Source organism: Varanus komodoensis, unplaced genomic scaffold, assembly GCF_004798865.1.
Source record: "Varanus komodoensis strain SLA01 unplaced genomic scaffold, ASM479886v1 scaffold83, whole genome shotgun sequence".
Classification (NCBI taxonomy): Eukaryota; Metazoa; Chordata; class Lepidosauria; order Squamata; family Varanidae; genus Varanus; species Varanus komodoensis.
In genome coordinates, this window is record NW_025336520.1 from 1,588,804 (window position 1) to 1,609,779 (window position 20,976).

Here is a 20,976-nt window from a genome sequence, read left to right on the forward strand (position 1 = left end):
CCCAGGGGAGCAGTCTTGAGGGAAAGAAGGGGAAATTAACTGTTTGGGCATGATCCAGGAAAGTTAAGTTCCATGGATTTTGGTGGAGGAACGCAGCACCAAAATGCTCACATTTCTTCCATTTAAATCGAATGCTTCCCCTTCAGCTGGATCATGCCCTCGCAGGGACTGCGTCACTGCTTCTCCAGACTTTGCCTCCTCCCTCATGTGTTTAAAGTTCAGGGTATCTGGATGCTGCTCTGAATCAGGACAATTGGTCATGAAGTGGCCCATCTGGATAAAAAGGAGGACAACGTTAAAAGTCTGCTAGATTTTTCTTATTCCAGTAAGAAATAAAAACAATAATAACAGCAATAATAATAATAATTAAAAAGATAAAGGGGAAACACCTACTGTAAACATCCATATTTTAAAATGTCTCCCTTTGCAAAGCAAACATGCTGGCCAACCTACTATCTCTATAGCCTGGTACTTTCTCTCTCTCTCTCTTTCTCTCTCTCGCGCGCGCTCTCTCGCTCTCTCTCTTTTCAAAAAGGCAGCTATTTTACATAGACATTTAAACACAACAAAAGTTTTTTTAAAAACATTTTTTGACTGTAAACACTGGAAGAAAAAAATGCTGGCGAAACAAAACAACAAATTAAAAATGAAAACAAAGAAACAAACCAAAAGGAATACTGCAGTTTGAAATATATACTCTCAAAGCTGCCCGACGGCTTTCTTCCTGAAGACGAAACACCGGGATCAAGAGCAGGGCCCTAAAGGGTCACCGCTGCAGGACGCGCCTCCCATGCAAGCTCCCCGGGACAAACACATCCAAGCCCACCGTGCGCTTCCGGCTCGGTCGGGGGGAGCATGCATGGGAGATGCTGAAGGGCACTGGCACCCGAGGAGGCTGGAAGGAGCACGGAAGTCAGCAAGGAAGGGCAGACACCCTTGGAGGACAGGGCAGTTCAGAGAGAACAGAAGAACAGAAGCGACAGCGGGAGGTGACGCGCTTCAGGACAGGGTTTTATCCAGCTTAAAAACAGACGATTCATGACCAGCTGCACCGGTCAGCACGAGCCGACGGAGCTGCGGCACCTAATTCTCCTCTGGATCTCTTAACCACGCTGCAGTGGGTGCCTGCTTGGTTTGAACCCTGCATGGGAATTTTGTGAGGATTCTGGCATCCTAAGGGGGCTACGGGCCTATCCTCAAAGGAAAGAAGGAAAAGTGTTCCCTTTTTTCTGAAGCGCAAGTGCACACAAGTATTCCCTACCAAAGCAAAAGCCACCCCCAACCCGACAGATTCTCCTGCTGTATACATCTTTTGTTTGTTTTCTTAAAAAAGAGGCAAAGACACAAGAGGGATGAGATGTGTGCTGTGTTTTAAATGCTCGGGTGAAGTTGTTCTGTCAATTTTTAGATTTTGTTTTGTTTTGGCTCCGTTGCCCATCATGCTTTGCTCTCGTTTTCATTTGTTTGCGTAGCTTCGTTGGGCACCGTCTTGACTTCCGTGGCTTGAACCGCAGACTTTTCCTCTACGGGGGTTTTCCTGTGGGAAGAAGTCACCAAAAGACAGGTCACGGAAAGGCGAGAAACTGTTTCAACAAAATGTGGTGGATGGAAAAGCAGAAGCACTCCCTCCCCACCCCCCCAAAAAAAGCACCGTCAGTGCAAGAGAGCACTTAAAACAGAACAGGCCCCAAAGGGGGTTCAAGAGCAGGATTGACTGGTGCCTAAGGGGGCCTCATTTCCTTCTTAACGGAGGCGGCCGCCATGCTGATTCCCACGGCCCGCAGGGCAAAATGAACACCTATCAAGATGGCGACGACTGCAGATCCTGGGGGCATCCTAAGGTGGAAAATGCTACTTCTCCTCCATTGCATCTTCAGATACAACTTGAGAAGCAGCTTGAGAAAAAAGCAGCCAGCAAGAGCTAGAAGGGCAATCGCTGCTCTGGGAAAAGTCACCACTCTGATCCCTGGAAGACTCAAGCCTCTTACCTTGCTTCTATTTGTGTGCCAGCAAAGCACATACTCTCAACCATTTTGCAAATGTAAACACTAAGCAACACTAAAATAAAATGAATACATAATTATAGAAATCTCAATTGAAACATTCTCGGTATAATCCCTGGTAACAGAATTAAAACGGCCGTGGCAAGGCCGCCACGGATTCAAGTTCCCATTCTTGTCCTAAATTCCAGCCTTCCTACTGGACTCTTCTGGCACTTTTGCTTCTCTGAAATTCTTCAGAACAATCTGGTCCTCCAGTCTCTTTTTTAGCCCCATTGGAAGACATGTGTTAAATTTCTCAGGGAGGAATCCTATGCGTGTTCAGGTGGGCAAAAAGCCCCAGTCCCCTCACCATTTTCCCTGTCTAAACATGCACAGGATTTGCCCCTCTGATGGCTTGGAAGGGGCAATTGCGACTTCTGCCTCAGTTCCTCAGTTCTCTCATCCCTTTGTGTCCACACAAGAACTAGTCCTGGGATTACATTATGTGGGCAGCTCCCCTAGGACCTCTCCTCTATGAAAACCGAGGCCCACCCCTGCAGCGTCCTTTTCCTCTACCCCTGCTGAATTTCATCTTAGCTGGCTACCTAGCTCAGGGGAAGAGCTGCAACGACACACTTTTTGCCATTGAGCAACTGGATGGAATCGTCCACCCGGAGGAAAACCCATCTTCTTTCTACTCACGCAATGAAACTAATTGGCCAACCTGCTCTTGCAAAAGAGCCTGCTCTCAGATCTGGGCACATGCACAACCCCAGGTAGTATATATCATCTGTCTGCAAATTCAGCTGATTTCAAAGTCAGCACGTGGCAAATTCTGGCTTCCTGGCAGCTACGCATGGTCGTCTCATGTCACGTCTACTGTAGTTCCCTAAACTGGAATTGGACAAAACTGCTGGGAAGACTTGGAGGGGAAGGAAGGATTGCGAGAAGATCTGTAGGCCTCTCTCCCAAGTCGCCCAGCATGACAGAGAATTGGCTTCCAAGCCCACGGTTAAGGCGGCATGGTTAGACAGCATGGTTAGAGGAACAGCCTGGTTAATCTGGGACACACACACAGCAGGGGAGCAAAACCCCACCGGAAAGGAGCAGGGCACAGCAACGGGGGGGGGGGGTGAGGTGGGACGCCTACTCTGTCTCCACGGGTGCCGATGACGCGGAGCTCTCCGGAGCAGAAGGCGCAGCTTGGCCTCCGGGCGTGGTGGCAGGGGCCGCCGTGCCCAGTGCGGCAAAAACATCCTTGGCCAGGTCAATGTCTGGGGTCCTGAAGGTCCCTTCGTCCATTTTAAAGTCCTCGTTCTGAGCAGGGTTTGCGGTGGACGCCCCCGCGCCCGCCTCCGCCTTCTGGCTCGCCGCACTCTTGGCCGCCTCTGTCGAGCTCTTCGCCGCGCTCGGCTGCGTGGCCTCCTTCTCCGGGCTTTTGGCGCTGGGGGGGCCCGGCTTGGCCTCCGCGGGGGCCGGCGCACCGGCAGAGCTCGGGGGTGCCGGGGGAGGGGACTTGCTCGTGGGGGTGGGGGCGGGCCCCTTGGGCCCCTCGGGGGCCTTTGCGGAGGAGCTGGGGCTCAGCACCGTGCCTTGGGGGGCCAGGACCCCAGACGGCAGGCTGCCGGGGGCGGGGGCGGGCGTGTCGCTGAGGTCCACCAAGGGGGCCACTCTGGGAGGGGAGGTGGGTGGGGGCGGGGCGGTGGCCGCCGGCTTGGGGGGCACGCCCTGGCCGGGGGCCACCGAGTTGGCGTCGGGCACGGGCGTGGGGGGGAGGGCGAGGCTGGAGGTAAGGGTCGTGGTCTCGCTTGTGGGGCTGCTCTGGGCAGTGGCAAAGGTTTCAGTGACAGTGTCAGAGTTAGTGGTGACGGTGGTGATGGAGGGCATCACGTCCTCGGTGGCCGCCGTGGTGTCGGCAGGATGCCTGTGAGGTGGGGGGAGCGAAAGGGGGGCAGAGCAGGGAGTGGGAAAGGGGGGAAGAGAGAGGGAGAGAGAGAGAGAGAGAGAGAGAGAGAGAGAGAGAGAGAGAGAGAGAGCACATGAAGCTGGACGAGTCAGTGCAGAGGCGGACACGGCATGCGGTTATTTGACGCAGGGAGAGAGGGGGCGCGAAGAGGGACAGCGCAAAGGCGAGAAGGAGGACCGGCCTCTCCGTGTCAGCTGTGGGGGAGGCCGCCAGGGAGGAGGGGGGTCTCGGGAGCGCCAGGAAGCCCCTCCTCGGCTCGCCGCCCGGCAATGTAAAGTGCTGCGGCTGTGGGGGCCCTTCCAGCCGCGATGCTGCTGATTCTGCTCCGGAAACAAGCACCAGGGGTCCTTCGGTGTGGCCCGTGCCGTTCGGGCAGCACTGCGGTGCCCCAGCCCGCCCCATCGCCCCCAACATACTCTGGCTCCGTCAGCGGCGTGGTCTCATTGGGCTCGGCGTGCTTGCCTCCGTCGTGGTTCGGTGTCCGCTCTTCCTCTGTCCGCACTTCCACTATGGGCTCCTTGGATTCGTCCTTCCTGCAAGCGGGAGGCGAGAAGACTCTGGCTGTCAAGGCAGAGGCGCTGGCCTGCAGGGCTCCTCCTCCCCCGAGCGTTGCCCGCAACGGGGGCAGCCCTCCTTTGCCCGCCCCACGTGTGAGCTGAAGGCGGGCGAGCAGGCTTCGTCCGGGCGGAAAAGGCCAGCCCCGCCGGAGGCCAAGCTGGAGGCTTGTCCGGCCGAGGGAACCAAGGGGGGCAGGCCCAGCAGTGCACGGAGCCCCGTCGCGTCGCCACCAGCACAGGCCACAGCAGGTGCCCCCCCGCCCCGCCACCCCACGGCCAGCTCCCCGGCTTCTACGCAGGCCTTGCAGGAGAGCTCGACCGCTTGGCCGTCCAGGAAGGCCGACGGGCTAGTGGCTGCTGGGGGAGATGCTGCGGCTGCGCCTTCGCCAACAGCCGGCTTGGCTTCTGTGCCGGGCAGGGCAAGGACTCCCCTTCCCCATGGCAGCGCACCGAAGAGGCCCGCGCAAGGGGCGGCCAAGCACTCGGTCCCTCTTGCGGCAGCCACATCCTGCCCAGGAGGCGTTCGCAGCTGCCCAGGGCCAGAGGCGAGTGTGGACGGGCCATGTGGACAGCGCCGGGAGGCGAGGCTCAGTGCTCAATACCCTGCTGCCCCAGTGAAAAGCTCTCGGGAAGCATGCCTCCAAACGGACGGGGGAGCCGCCGCGGGCTGGTGAGATGGCCGCGCCGGCGTGCCATCGGGCAGTCTCCACCGCTCAGGGCCGCTTGGGAGGGTCTGCAGAGGAGTGGTCCTCACACGGCTTCCTGCAGGAGCAGACCGCCCTCCCGGAGGTCCAGGTTCCGGAAGCCAGGCTGGGGAAGAGCCTGTGCCGTGGCGCTGGGGGGACGGGGGGAGGGAAGGAGGACGGGGACGCAGTTGGGCAGGGGCTGCTGCTCCTCCAGGTGCTGGCCGACCGGCCGGCCTGCCCAAGCACAGCTGCTGCCCAAAGAGAGCATGACCCACCAGCAGCCATGTGGCCCAGCCGACGCCGGGATGGGGAGCCGGGCTGCCTCCCCTGAAGCAAATCCGCCCCCCCCCCCACCGTACAAGGAAGCGCAGGCAGACTGCTACTCACGAGAAAGCCGCCTTGCCCTCTTCCATGTCCTTGCCTTTTGCCCCCGGGCCCGACTTGCCACACAGGTTGACGGCAATGCACATGAGAAGCCCGCACTTGTTCAGGAAGTAGCAGGTGACATCCACGGCCACCAGCAGGAGCACGAAGACCACGACGAGGATGCCCACGATGGCGGCCGTGCCCAGGCCCGCGGCAGGGCTTGTGCTGGCTTCGCAGACCGAGGGCGGGAGGGAGAGAGACGCCGTGGTTAGCAGGGCCGCCTCGCGCGCACTCACGCCACTGGCCTGCCCCCCCCGGGCTTGGGCGGGTCCTGCCCTCTGGAGGCACGTCCTCCCCAGAAGGCAGAACAGGCAAGGACTTGGGGGTTCCCTGCACAGACTTCACCTGTGTGTGTGCAAGGGAGGACGCGACACACAGGGCCGATTCTCCGCCCGCCCACTTGGAAGGAAAGCATCCTCCGTGCCGCCAACCCACGTGCCACTCCGTTGTGCTTGCGCATGGCACGGAACAGCCTCCACTCAACGGGGGCCCCGCAGAGGTTTGGGACTGCAGTCCTCATCGCTGCCGCCTGGCCCTTGTTGCTGGGGCTGATGGGAACTATAGTCCGAAATACCGAAGCGGAGCCTGCTCGGCTCCTGGACCAAGGTCTGCCACACCCTCCCTGAAGCGGCGGCCTGGCTGCAGCTCTGAGCTGTCCCCAAGGGCAGCTTGTTGCAGACCTTCAAATGCTGGCAGCTGGGAAGCAGCTCCTATCATGCATCTCATGGGAATCGCGGGTGCTGAGCTAGAAGCTGGCCCCCAGTCCAAGGTTTTTCAAGCCCTCTCTGGCATGTCACGCACAGACAGAATTTTCTAGAAATATTCTGCTCCAGGTGCGGAGAATCCCCAAACTGTGAAAACGAGGCATCGTTTCCGGGATTGATGAGGACACACACGTGCCTGCAAAGCCCCCGATTTCTGCTCTGAGCCCGTGTGACCAAGCCCCTCCCCACCAAGGTCCATCCAGCTCCTCTTGCCATTTTTAGGCGGCAGTTGGAAACGCTTTCGCTTTTTCAATTCCAACTTGCTTTTCAAGCACGATCCTTACTTTCAAAGAAGGCCCCATCAGGGCTTGCGGCTTCAAATTTTCAATTTCGTACTGTTTTGCATTTACTTTTGCTTGATTCCACCCCCCATCCGCCTGGTCAGGTGTTTTGAAATCGAAAAGCAAGGAAAAGCCACCAGGAGGGCAATGGCAGGCCCACCCGGAGACCCAGCATGATTGGGCCCTTAGGCGCTTGCCCGGAGGTCGAAGGCAGGGCTGGGCCGGGGAGAGCGGTCAGCAGCTGACTGGCAGTCACACCCCCGGCACTGTGTCACCGCAGTCACTTACCCTGTCGGCCTAGATCCAGGCTTAGTCATCCTGAAGGTAGACCAGGGACAGGGCGCGTGCCCTGGGTATTTTTCTGGGTTCTCACCAAAGACCCCTACTCTCACAAATGCACACACATGCACACGGCTTGGTGTTAAATAGGTTTCTATTGCTAATTCTGGGACTGAGAACCTGCAGTTTGGGGTAGTTTTCAGCTCATTTGGATCTCTCTCTAACCTCTCTCTCATGCCCTCTTTGGTTGGCCCCATTCGAATTGCTGGTGGTCAGAGCCCCAAACTTCTCAGGGTCTTGCTGTGGGAACGAGAGCCCCTTCCCACACATCCCCAGGTAAACACTGAGGCCACCCTCAACGCCCTTGTCCTAGATCCACGGAGAACCAGGAGGTGCTACGGGAAAGGCGTTCTTCGTGCGAGTGCCAGGACCGCGGAATGACTTCCCCAGATGGGCCCACCAGGCACCTACTTTGTCTTCTTCGCACTAGGCAAAGATTTCCTCTTTTCTATTAATCTGATGGTTTCCTGGGGTTTTCCCCCTGGTCTTTCTGCTTTAAGTTTTTTCTTTTAAAACATCTCAACACCAATTTCTGTTTCATTTTATGGCTTAATTTTGTTGTGTGCTTTATACGGTATTTGCATTGCTCATACTGCATTTTAGAGAAAGTTTTAGGTCAACCATCTGATGAACAGATAAAATACATGTTGTGTTGCTAAAACACCGCAAACAGCCCAATCCGACGGGCCTGCAGGTGTGAGTTCATCATGGTTCTCTTTTGTGCAAAGTTTTACAGTCGCTGCTGCTTGTTGGGAAGGCATTCTGCAAAAAGCCACTGTGCTACAACAATTTGTACAAACACACTGATGCTCCTCCGGCCTTCCTCCCCCCCTCGCCACCCCGTGAGACAGTCCAGCCTCATGATGCTTCACGGATACGTCTCATATTAACCGACATTTTCTGCCTCCACTGCCCAGAAAAACCAGAGTTCCAGGGAAGCCAGCGTAGGGCAAATAATGTTGCTTCTCTTCTTAGCTTAGGCTGGCAAACTCTGACGTTTGCGTCAGAAGTCCATTAAATGCTTGCAGAACGTCTCCGCCAGCCAGATCAGCTTTCTGCCAAGATACATAATTGAACGAATTCATCACCCTCCGTTCTCGCTGGGTGAGGAAGGCGTGCCATGCGCATAATGTATTCAAAATTCACGCATGGGTTCTTCAGCTGTTAACGGCCTTCTCTCTCCTGCCAGTTGAGCAGACACGTCAAATCTTTCCTCCTCCTCCTCCTCCTCCTCCTAAATTTCCATCATGAAAATCCAAAAGGAGTGATTTTGCACGCCTGCGGCACAGGCCAGTTCGATACCAAGCTGCCCTCCTCACCATAAGTGCGAGTCGTAAGCCGAGATTTGTTTGGCAGCTCTGTTTTTGCACGGTGGGGAGAGAATGCCAGACGCGTCTCTTTCTGAAAGTTGGCCCCGTGACGAAAATATCAGAGGCTACTGACCGTGGAAATGAAAGAGGACCTCAGTGTTTGGAAGCACTGTGCCACACAGGGCCAGACGCTGGGAAGGGACATCACCTTCTAGCTCTGTGAATAGGCCTTCCAGAAGCACCTGACTGATCTATGCTGGACACCAAAGCCTGCATGGGCCTGACTGGACAATGCAGCCCCTTGGCTGGGGAAGCGGTGCGTTTTCCCTTGCTGGAGACATTCAAAAGCATCCGGACAGTCATCTGAGTGAGACAGTGCAACTCCGTGTCTGCACTAGCAAGGGGCTGGACCGGATGGCCTTCTGGCCCCTTCCAACCTTATATTCTATGATTCGGCAAACAAGCTTTTCTGCACGGCGGCCAAGGATGGCAAGCATGTAATTCAGAGCTACAGAGGGGCTGTTCTGTTATCACTGCCCTTTTGATCCTTCCCAGACCACCTTGTGCTGCAGCTTCTTTTCCTGTCCTTTTAAATGGGAGAAGCTGACCAGCCAGCCAACAGTACTGTGCTTGAGGATGGCCAAGAAGGTACCTACTAGAGTGGAGTTTATTTCATCTGGCATTGCTTTTGAGAGCCAGCCGGTGGTTCTCCTAGCCTGCTACTGAATTAATAACAAGTTCAAAACAGTAGCTGAGATGAAGGTGGAAACTACAACAGAACAGAAGGAGTAAGCATGGGAGGAGAGGACAAGCATTCAAGAGCAGGATCAAACTGGGTGTAGGAGCCACTGCTGGAGCCAGCCACCACTGGGGGCAGTGGCACCTCCGCCAAAAGTTTGGTAGGACTTTCAAAGAGCTGGAAGGCTAGCAGCCCATGGGATCTGGGAAACTGCTGACAAAACTGGGAAGGATGGGGGAATTTGTGCCACTTCCCTTAAGACACCATCCCAAGGAAGGAAAAAAGGCCCACAACACGCAGCCCTGTAGGGGCCCACCCCTGGTGTGAACACCGTAACAAACGAGAAGCAAAGTAAGTGACACATCTGGTCCCCTTGCCCCCCAGTACCGCCTCTGTACATCCCTCTTGTGAAAACCATTTTACAAGTTGGCCTCTCTTGCTGATGTTTCTACGGACCTTCAGTGGCAAGTATGTTTTCCCCCTCTGGCACATTCCAGTTGGCACAGGAAACTCACCTCCCTACAGAAGATGGCTGTACCGTGTCACTAACAGAACGAGACGTCCAGAAGCCATGTCAAGCCATCCCCAAGCCCTCCAGTCCCAACCCTGCAGAGCCGGTTGGCGAGGCCAACACTGAGCTAGAGGGACTGAGGCAGCCGCTGAAGCACTTCCGGGCCGAGTTGCACAGGCACGCCATGCCTCTGCCCAAACACTTTCTTTCATCAGGTGGCCCATTCCAACCATAGGCACCCGGTTTCTGAAAGTTTTATTGGGGAACGCTTCCTCTGAACATGCTTTTCAGTGCTGAAACTAGATGCCACCCAACTGGAAGCCACCCAACAGCTAACCATTAAAAAACCAAAAGCACAAAGGGACACAACAGGGACCCATGGTTGAAATCTACGGGTGGATCCTGAGCACCAAATCCGAATCAAGTGCATCTTTCAACTGCTGCTCCCAGGTGTGTTCAGAGCTACCTGACTTCAATGGCAAGTGCTACATTTCATGCAGATGTGCAATCGTCTCCTCAGGACCAGAGTTCCAGGGAAAACAGGTTTTTGGTTTGAAGCAGACACTGAAAGGTTCTCCTTTCAATACAGAAGCTGGACTTACACGAGCAAAACACCTGAGCGGACACCTACGGCACACGGCAAAAACATATTTGGGCTGTGAAATGGGCAGTGCTCTTTGCAAATGTATGAAGAGAAGACAGCACTCCGTGTGTTTTCCTTTTGCAAGGATTCAGCGATGGACTGGCTGCAGATCTTTCATCCGCAAACTCTGCGTTTGCTATTTGCACCCACACAAGAGATGCACATTGACCTCAAGGGGCAGAAACCTCCCTCTGTGAGGCATCTGACTTGGAGCTGAGCACTGCCAGTTCATCGTCCCGCTGGTTCTGGGCAGCCGTTTGCAGAGACGGCTGCGGACGGAGGGGGGGTCTCTCTCCAGCGGTCATCGCAGCCGGAAGCCAAGTCCCAAACGGCTGCCGACAAGGTCTAACCAGGACGGCAGCAGATCCCATGCAGCTTTGCTTTGCAGAGGGAGAGCATTTGGATGGGTCTTGTGTGAGGCTCATGGGCTGATGGCCCTTGGCTGTCCTGACAGTTGGAAAAGTCCTGGCACGCTTGGCCACTCGCACGCACTTGTCCCAGCAGGGAGGGAAGGCTGCCTAAACCCGGTGCCACGTGGCCCCCCGTGAGCACTCATCTGCTGGAGAGGGTGGTACCCCAGGAGCTCCCAGGTGGGGGTGGGAGTCCGAAAGGGGTGTTTCTCCAGCTCGTCATGCAATACTGAAAGAGTGGAGTGGGGGGGGGATTTCGATCGACACGTTGAGGCGTATGTGCTGCAGGAAGGAGAGCAGAGCAGGGTGGCACTGGAACGGAGAGAGCACTCAGGGGGGCTTCTCCTGAGGCCCTGACAGCGTGGCCGGACGTGCTGATGGCTCCGCTGCTCAGAGTCAACTGGGCTTATGGTGAGCCATTGGCTGCATGGCTTGGCAGGGGCTGTGGCGACCAGTCCGTACATCACTGGGCGCGAGTGAACCGCTGGCGTGCTTCTGTGCCAACCCGTTGGCTCTTTGGCACTGGCGGAGTGGTCACCAGCCTTTAAAGTGGCCCTGGGAGAAAACCGAGGCTGCTGTGCGTGCACACGCCGGGCAGGGAATGGCGGTCGGTGTGGAGACAAGAGGACCCGCAGGTGAGAGGAGAGCACAGGCGGGGAGCCGTCCTGCAGCGGGCCGCCATGCTTCCCTTTCGCTGCAGCACCGACAATGGGCAGGAGGATCTGCTTTGCCTCAGCCAAGGGGAAAGCTCTGGCTACGGTTTCCCCAGGCTCATTAAACAGACCCCCCCCCCCCCACGAGGGCTCTGAGAGAGGGACTCTCGTGGCAGCTGCACTCGTCTCCCCTGGGGGGCCTCCCTCTGCACCATGAGAAGGCCGGCCTCTTGGGAGTGGCCTCATGCCGGGGACGCGGTGCTGCTGGCCGCCTGCCTCAGTCTTGGACCACGTTCAGGCACCTGGGTTCCCCCCACTGCCCATTGACTTGGGCCTGGTCTCCAGTGCAGCAGGAGGAGTGGGCTGGGGCACGGTGCATCCTGCAAGAGCGGGGTGGGGGGGCGATGGCCTTCACGGCCCCTTCCAAGCCTACTGTTCCATGATTCTATGATACCGCAGAGCCCTGAGTTGGGGCTCAAGTCCTGTGCCACGTGAGACCCCAAGTGGGAGGGGGTCCCCCTTGTATGCTCACTTCCCCAAGTTAAAGCCACTCCTGCAAATTAAACCTTGACACCCTGGGGGGAGAGGTGTTGGCCCATTTCGGGACTCTGGCACTCATTCAGCTGCCTGGAAAACGCCCCTTTTGCCTCTGGTGAACGCCTGCCTAGGGATCCCTGTATGGGAAAAGCTCAGAGTTCCTGGACGTTCAGAGGGAGGAAGTGTCATCCAAGTCTACCCTGAGTAATTCCAGTCACATCAAGATGGCAAATCCGCAAATTTATGTTTTGGATGTTGTGTCACGTTATTTTATTCATCTTGTTATATTAAAAAAAAAAAGATGTTGCTGTACGATCAGCAAGGATGAACGAATAGCGATGTGTGAAGATGGTAACAGAAACCAGTATTAGAAAGACCACTCTTTCCCCTTACAATTGAAAAAGCTTGCCATTTACATCCAGTGGCTAAAAATGGGGGAAGGCTGGAATCAGAGCATGGGATGAGCACACAAAACGGTAAAAATGCCCAATGCAAATATTTTCTTCCCTTCTTCATTACAAAATAGCAAATCTCTCCAAAGAAAATAATGATCTCTTGAGTTCTGCACTTTATTTCCTGACTGCCCCCCAAAATAGATGCAATCCTTTGAAATAAGGAATTCTATCTTGCTTTCAGGCCTCGGCGAAAAAACCAGGGTCTTCAAAAGCAAATTTCTTTTTGATGTGGCTGTTGTTTGCAAACGTTTCTAACAGAGCAAAAGCAGAGCTGCCGCGGAGACGAGCAGGGACGCGAAGGGCAGTGGGGCTGCTGGGCTTCCCAGGGTTGCTGCAGCCGCCAAAACGGGAAGGGGGCAGAGTACGTGTGCGTGTGCGTAGAGGTATATATTAAATCATCGCCATTACAAGAACAAAAAATTTGGTGCATGTGGCAAGGCGGATGTTTCCATTGGTCCAAAGTGACATGTATGACAACAGACACAGGAAAGGAACAACAGGGGAAGGGACCGGAAGGGGAAAAGAAAGAGAGAGAGAGAGAAAGAGAGAGAGAAAATAGATAAAAGGAAAAAATAGGTCATAAATATAGAAAAACAATAAGAATTTAAAAGGTTTCTTTAACTTAGTATAAACTAAAAAATGACCCAAAGGTTAGAAGAACAGAGCAGCAACGGCAGCAAGCGGCAGCGATGGAAACGGAAGGCTCGATGTGGAGGCCAGCGGAGGCGGCGGCGGGGGGGATTCGGGGAGGGTGAGGTTAGCGAGTGGATGACACAGAGATCAAGAATGCGACACGTATGCTGGGGGGGGGGGTGCGAGGCGGCAAAGGAACCCCGTTATTTTCTGGCAGAGCTGGGCAAATTCCCTCCCCTGAGAAACCCGTCCGAGCTTTGCCTCGGACTGCGAGTCTTCCTGGCTGGCTCTGGGCACAACCGTTCGGTTGCGGCTCCTGAGCGAATGCCACTGGCCAGCTGAGGCGAACAGGAAAGCTGGAAGCACCACGCGAGGCTCCCCCCAAACCCGAGGACCCCTTCGGTGCCCCAGGAGAGCAGCATGCCTGGGCGGCAGGTCCCTCCCAGCATCGTGACGCCTACGTGAGAGGAGGGGACAAGGCTCGCCGTGGGGGCACCGATACCGGGCGGCGTGGAGCGACATGGGGTCAGGGCCCGTGGGTGGCTCGGCTGGCCGGCAGGAGAGCCGTGCGGGGTCGGAGCAAGAGTCCGCCCAGCCCAGCGCTCCGTGCACACGGGGACAAGCGGGACCCTCCGTACACAGGACCCCCCAGGCAGGGTGGGCGCAAGGCCTCCTCCTCAGCAACGGGAGAACGCAGGCACGCCCCTCGGCTGGCCAGCAGGGATCGTGGCCACTGACCACCTGCTCCCTCGTCCATCTGCCCAGTCCCCCACTAGAGCCCTCCAGACTGCCAGACGTCACCGCTTCCCATGGCGCAAATTCCGGCGTTTACTTACATGCCCTGTACAGAAATGCTTCCCTTTGTCTGTCCCGAACCTCCCATTGATCAGCTTCATGGGATGGCCCTGGGTCTGAGTCTTGGCAGGAGAGAGAGAGAGGTCTTCCTCTCCACACCATGCATTATTTTAATCCCTTTTATCGCCTTTTCCCTAAGCTGGCCAGTCCCGGTTGCTGTAGCTGCTCCTCCCAGGAGAGCTGCTCCAGCCCCCAGTCATTTCATTCCCCCTCCCCATTCTTCCCCCAACTCAGTAATGTCCTTTTGTGGGTCAGGGGGCCAGAACGGACCACTGAGCGAGGAGGACGTTGCTTCAGACTGAGCTCATCCGGCAATGCCAAACGTCTCGCCAGGACGGGCTTGGGCTACACTTCCTCCCTGCGTGTAGGCACAGAAATGCGGGTGCCGCCACGCCAGCAACGGCTTCCCTGGCACGTAACCTGCACGGCCAAGGGCTTCTGCTTTAACGGACTGTCTCCCGAGCCTCTCAGCAAGACGATCCTGGGCTGCTTTCGGGAATCAGCCATTTTGCAAGCTTCCCAGTGCAGCTGGGGAACGATGCACACAAAATGCAAATACGTGGACAAGCGCCCGCAAAGCAGCGTTCCAGCAATACGTGTTTCTATCCAGGCGTTTTTTCATCGCACGCTTGTGCGACGGAGCGTGTGTGTCCTACGAACTCTGCCGTCCCCACAACCTGCGACTTCGCTGCCCAACCGTCCCTGCTTCCATCCTCCCTCACTGGCTCCAGTCCTGGGCAGCCTTCCCTCCCTCTAGACTCCACACCGCCACACTTGTTTCTCCTGGGCCCTCTTCCCCATGAGGGGTTAATGCGGACCACCTCTCTCTTTCCCCAGAGTTCCCTAGTTAAGGACTGCACCTTTAGCCTGCCTGGATGACCCTGGCTCCCTCCATGTGCTTCCGGCTTCCCCCACCCCTTCACTGTCTATCCTGGACTCCTCTCCATGTTTCCCAATCTCATCTGAGCAAAAAAACCTGGAAGGTTTGGGGGCAGCGTTTTGCATCCCCTTGGAACTCCACGCCGCTCTCCATCGACGCTCGTGTCCCCAACGTTAACAGCTATTTACCATTTTTCATCCCTGTGCTTTCACTGTTCTTTTTAGCCAAGTGTGCGGCACACAATAACTTACTTATCCTCGCGGCTTAAAACAGAACTGAACTAACGTAATGCACACTCAAGATTTTGGCAGAATTTTCCAGCTCCCAAGCTCAACATGTGAATTTCTTCAAATGTGGTCTTTGAGATCTGACTTTAAAACCCAAGGCACGAATGCCAAACTTTTGCCTGTCAAAGCCGTTGCCTTCAAGTATTTGTCCGTATCATCTTTCCCTGAAATATTCACATTCAACAGTAATTAGGAATTACTGTTGAGGAGCAGGGGAGGAAAGTCCAGTTCAGAAGATACAGAAGCACAGAGCAGGGGAGTTGAAAAGGGCCACGAATGCCGCCGGTCCAACCGGCTGCTCAGTGCTGGCCTTCAGGGGGAGCCCATCCCTCAAGAGGTTCCCTCTTTTGCAAGCTACGTTGGATTGGAGAGTCCCCCAACTTAAAACCATTTTGGCACTAGCCAAAACGGGGGAACCCCGCCCCCCAAGTCTGTTAAATAGATGACTGTGTGGAAACCCAGAATTTCCTGCCCGGCAAGACAGAGAGTCATTTGTTTCAGTAAGTCACTGGGACGCTTTTAGCAGGGTGCCACCCTTCATCTGGCCGAGAGGCCCTCCCCTCTGTTGCAAAATAAAAAGGGCAATGTGGGGGGGGGGCTACACAGGCCGAAAGAGCCCCCTTCTGCAGGAGGGGGGCTCCTCCTTTTGCTGCCTCGGCAACGGGGGCGACGCGACTGGGGGGCAGCTGCAGAGGCTTTGCAATGGGCAGGGTGTGCCACGGCTCTCCTGCTCCTTCTAGCTTGTCGCCGGTCCCCTCGACTGCCCCAAACAAAACGGGATCGCACAGAAGCAGCCAAAAATAAGCACCGGCAGAATCCGGCTCTTCTCGCCACAGTGTTTGGCTTCACTGCCTTGGCGGAGCAGGCTGTGTTGGGAATTTCTGTCGCTACGGAGGACAGAGAACTGCGTCTATGAAGCTTGGCCGGGTGAGCGCCAGTCCCTGGGGGTTCTGCCTCGCCCTGCGGCAACTCTTCTCTCTGCCCTGAGCCCACGCCATGGTTCCGGGAATGGCAGTGCCTTGAAGGGTGGGGCTGGGGGCACGGCCAAGCGTTCAGGCAGAAGCTCTGCATAGCTACACCACGGATCTCTCTACCGGCCAAGAGTGAGAGCAGTGAGAAGCTGCACAGGCAAGCAATGTTGGCTCGTTAACGGTACTGACCACCATTTGCCACCAGTTTTGCATTTCTACCAAATCCTAGACATGGCCCCATAACGAGAGTTATTTAACCAAGATCTCTGGTGACTGCTCACACTTGTATGTCTCCACACAGCGAAAAGGGAGCTGATCAACGCATCACAAGAAATGCAACTCTTGAATATTAACGCTGCATGTCTTTCTATGTTGGAAAATGGCCCTCAGGAAGGAAAGCCCAAAGTTTTACATGGGAGACATGGAGAGATTCACACATCTTGAGCAGCGCATCTGCTGAAGCCCCATGCCATGAGGCACCTGGGCTGAAAATGGCGCAGATGAATTTTAGCCTCAGCTGATCATGCGAACGCATGGGAATTTTATTCCTGTTCACAGATCATGCGAACGTATCCTGTTGGCCACCCAGAAGCTGAGCATGAGCAGGAACGTAATTCTTAGGAAATGTTTGCAACGTCCCAAATTGTGTTCATGTTTTCAACATGCACACTCACACAAATACATACTTCCGAAATGGTGTGTAAGTACACATGTCCAAGTACACCAAATCCCCCGATCCACATTTTCATGGCTTAGCTGATGGAGAACAGCAAACATTTCCAACTGGGAAAAGATCCTTTTTAAAAATTGCATTTTCCCCAATTGGGAGGAACACGCTCTTTAAAAAATGCAATTTTTTAAAATTAGGAATGTTTTTCCCCATAGAAACATAGTTTTCCCCATAGAAATGTATTTTTCCCCCATGGTGGGGTGGGGATAAAAAACCCCGCGCAAATTCATGAACACAAATGAGGGATAACAAGCTTGAAAGGCGGCCTTGGAGAAGCTCAACAACCTCGGACACCGTGTGGTTGTCCATCCCTAGCCAGCCAGTGCGTGGGGGGCCCCTTCATGGCACAGGCCACGCTAGGGGAAAGGACACGCGTGCTGCAGGGGGAATCACGAGTAGCAAAAGCAAAGCGCAAGAGTTGGATTTCCTCCTTCCTTTGATGCCCGGGGGGAAGGCTCCCCATCAAGTTACGCAGGATCATCGTTTCAGGGACTGGATACCTGGGGATCACAGACTCCGTGGACACACCTACTGTGCGAGTCACATACAAGGCCAAGAGAGAAAGCTTTAGATGAGTAACCGGTTATGAGGATGACTGTAAGCAAGCGAGTTGCTGAGGAGTTTGGTGTGTCTTCATTTCTTAAATAACTCAAGCATATTAAGGGATGTTGTGCCATTGCATTAAGTTCAAGCAGAAAACTGTGGCGAGAAGCTGGTTATTCCTGTACCTGGGATGATAGTGGGCTGGGACGACGTCCGGAAAGCAAAATGGGCCGGTTTGGATTTCCCTTGCTGGTTCTCTGCAATCACGTAGACCTCGTACTCGGCATTCCAGTCCAGAGCCTTGAGCATGACGTGGTCGCTGCCCGAAGGGAGTCGGATCTCGGGCTTCCAGTCGGAGGAATGCTTCTGCAGCAACACGGTGGGAAGGGGGGTGGGTGGGAAAGGCAGGGCAAAGGGGTCACTGCAGGCCAAGGGCAGAGCTGAAACCAACTAGCGCCAGAGAAATGGTTTCTTGCCATTCCTGCGTGGCTTGGCTTTGTGCAAAGGCCCTGGGAATCCCTCGCGCATGAAAGCGGTTTTCTGCTGTCGGGCCCCCCCAGGTCCAACGATCCCAGTGCTGTCTGTGCTGACAAGGTCAAAAACCGCTCCCGGCCCCTTCAGAAATAAGCCAAGTTATGCCCCGATTTCAGGGGGGATAACTCAGTTGCTCAACCAACCTAATCTTAATGGGAGTCGGTATTAAGTATCATTTTATTACACAAGAAAATATAATTTAAAGTATTATTTCCAGATAAGGTCTGCTAAGTCTTGCGCAAGGTATCTTAAAGAAAAGCACAAGAATACTGGTTCTTGCTTCAGAATTACCATCCTTGCTGCAATTCAAATTTATCTGGTAGACTGACCAAAATCATGCCATTCTCAAACACCGAGGCCAACCAAACGGTCCGACTTACAACTCTGTATTTGATGAGATAATGCCGGATGGGGGAGCCTCCGTCGTCTTGCTTGATGAGGTTCACTTTAAAGGAGTTGCCATCTTCTCCCACCTGGCCTTCCAGCTTGGGTGCGCTGGGTTCCCCTGCAAGAATGGGGTGAGCCACACTGAATCTCTCTGGCACACGTCCCCTGTGATAAACCATCAACAAAGGCATCCACCCAGTCTTGCGCTCACCACATTCGAAAGGCGGTAGCATCAGTACGGCATCCACCTAACATGCATCCTCAGGCCGGACTTTCCAATCCAAATGAGAGAGCCCCCAACCCTCACACTGAGAGCAATGCTTCGCCAGGCTTAAAATGTAAGGTGTAGTACTGAAAGGACGATTGCTTGCTACGCATAAACTGAACCTGAAGGGGATTCGATATGGAGCTGGAAGCTGGTGGAGCTGACTCCCAGGTTTGTTGTGCCCCTGGGCGGGAGCATCAAACCTGCAACTCTTGCAAGCAGTCAGAGAAGATGTCCATCTAGTTCCTCCCCATCTAGTTCTCCTGATGGGCAAAGATGTAGTCTTCATATTGGTGAAGACCTTAACATTCAGCATGGCAACCGCACCATCTAACCCATCTCGCTTCCTGCTCTCCTCACGACCTTCTCCGCACATCCACTTTCTAGCTTTTGTAAGGTTTCAAAGTGATGTGCCAGAGGCGATCCTGATGTTACCTGTCGTGGCCTATGGTCCTACCTTCTGACAGCTGCTCTCCCCTCGACCAGTGCCCCAGACTGTTTCCTGCCCATGAATGCCTCACGCGAACACCAAAACAGGAGCCGAGTTGTATGGCACAACCACAACTTTAGCCTCTAAATTACATGCTGGAGCAGGAGACCTGCCGTGTTTTCGTGCCTGCCAGCTCCCACTCTCTCAGCATGTCTTCCTGCATCTACACAACCTCAAAATGAAGAATTGCGCTTGATTTTATTGTCTAGGTATGGCACACACTCCTGTATGTTTTCTGTGAGCATTTCTTTGATGCACCTGAGCACAGGTGTACTTCCAGGAGCCAAGCCCAAACTGAAAGCATTCGTCACGTGTGAGGAACAGAAGAGAACATATAAGGGAACTTAACGTTAAGCTACAGTTTCTCAGAAGTGATTTTCCTGAGAATATTTCTAGGAATCTTTCTCATTGCCTGTCCGCTAACAGAGGGCTGGTTTACTGAATCCTTTCCAAACACCCTTCGCCGGCTGAGGCGGCCATGCCGATGGATTCTCTGACTCCACTGTCCCCAAAGCAAGCAGATGACCTGGCTCTCAGAGGCAACCATGTCCGCTCATCTTCCACGGTGTGCTAAGCGGTCTACAGCCATTACTCCCAGGGGGCCCAACATTTGCCAAAATATGTACATTTAACCCCAGTGGCAGCCGGGGAATACCAGTGGGGCAGAGAAGGGTGCATTGAACTGGCCCATTTTGCCTAAACGCCCTTTCTTGCATTTAAATATCCTTTGCTTTCCTTCCACATGAGTTCCGTGCTCCGAGCAGCAGCTCACGCAAACTACATACACGCTGCCCACCCCGGCTGCTTCCCATGCCACTGGCTCCGTGAGTTGCTCTCCCCGACTTGCCGGTCAATGGCAGGGCGGGCTAAGAAATGAAATCGATAACCGCCAAGAGGCCTCTGTGTTCCCCTACTTCTTGTGGGAACGGATTTCTGTTATCCCTTCCTCTGAGGGCAAGTGCCCTGCCATGGATTCTGTCCCCTGGAAGCCACTGAATGATGAGGGGCGAGGGAATGCGTGGGTTTCTTTGGATTCTGGTCACTGAGCAGCTTTGCAGAACATGTGGAGCAATTCAGCCAACGCATTTAACAGAACCAAGGAATCTGCCTTTGATCCCCATGGCTGTAATCGTGGGACTCTTTTAATGGCTATCACAGGCGGAATACTGGGTATTTCTCCAGGTTAGGATCCAGGGGTGAGAGGATACATTTGTACTAGGATTAAAAAACAGTCTACTCAAAAGTTCAGTTTGATGTGACTTGTGCAGGATGTTCAACTGGATTCTGTCCTTTTGGCATTTGTCCGTGATGGGAAATCTTGCCAAGTTGAATGAAAAGAAATTCGGCAGGACTCCTGGTGTAAGGACTCCACTGACAAGAATAGTGCAAAGGCATGCCTAAAGGCATCTGCTTGCCCACAAAGGGACTCCTGAGGGGTGGCCTTAAAGTCCAGCCAAGCTCATAAGGGAGAAGACTGTCTTTGGTCCCAAGCACATGGAACCCACCGACACGAGATGCGGCAATCGTTCCTAGCACAGATCTTGGTTTGGTTTAAGGGAAAATTAGACAGATTTACCAGGAAAGGTCCCGTAAGTAGCTATCAGTTTAGAATCTCCACATTCAAAGGCACGGTGTCCTTACAAATTCCAGTTAGCAGTCACTGGGGACAAATAAGAGTCTGGCTGAAAATTGATGGGAAAAGATAAAGTACAGTATGTAAAATATGGAGTGCACTTATAAAGATGTCACGATCACATTTGGTTCTAGTCCACAGCATCCTGGGGCTGACCAAGTGCCCTGCAAGCTGGCTGGAGACAATGGGACCTGTAGTTCAACACAACAGTTTGCTCAGGCAAATTGTTGTCTGCTCACCCTTGATTTTACAATTGTAACCTGCCTTGGAGAGGTAGTTGTTTGGCTGGACACGCAACTGCACCATTACAATATGAAATAATAATTCAAAATAAGTGTATGATGTTGGAGTCACATTAGCAGGACGTGGGTAGGTGAGGAGAGATGGACTAAAATGTTGACCAGGTGGAGACAGAAGAAACCCTTCCTAGGCAAAGAGGAAAACGTTCTTTGGTCCTCAGTGCATGACTTAATTAGCACGCATCCTAATTCGTCCCATGGGTGCACATG

At 54.2% G+C, this 20,976-nt stretch overlaps 1 protein-coding gene across 11 annotated transcripts in view; it reads right to left on the reverse strand.

Annotated features, from left to right (window-relative positions):
* Positions 1-298: 298 nt before the first annotated feature.
* The window catches only part of NCAM1 (neural cell adhesion molecule 1), a 172,443-nt gene continuing 151,765 nt past the window's right edge, over positions 299-20,976 (reverse strand). For 6 of the 11 annotated variants that reach the window (XM_044456273.1, XM_044456272.1, XM_044456271.1 and 3 more), the window contains 6 exons: positions 18,073-18,197; positions 17,344-17,524; positions 5,579-5,786; positions 4,365-4,481; positions 3,133-3,906; positions 299-1,537 (listed from right to left, as the gene is read on the reverse strand). In XM_044456273.1, coding sequence (XP_044312208.1) covers positions 1,438-1,537; positions 3,133-3,906; positions 4,365-4,481; positions 5,579-5,786; positions 17,344-17,524; positions 18,073-18,197 — 1,505 coding nt within the window. In that variant the 3' untranslated portion in view covers positions 299-1,437. Of the gene's footprint in view, positions 1,538-3,132; positions 3,907-4,364; positions 4,482-5,578; positions 5,787-12,352; positions 12,591-17,343; positions 17,525-18,072; positions 18,198-20,976 lie in introns of those variants that run through there. The other 5 variants (XM_044456276.1, XM_044456278.1, XM_044456274.1 and 2 more) reach the window with 2 other exon arrangements.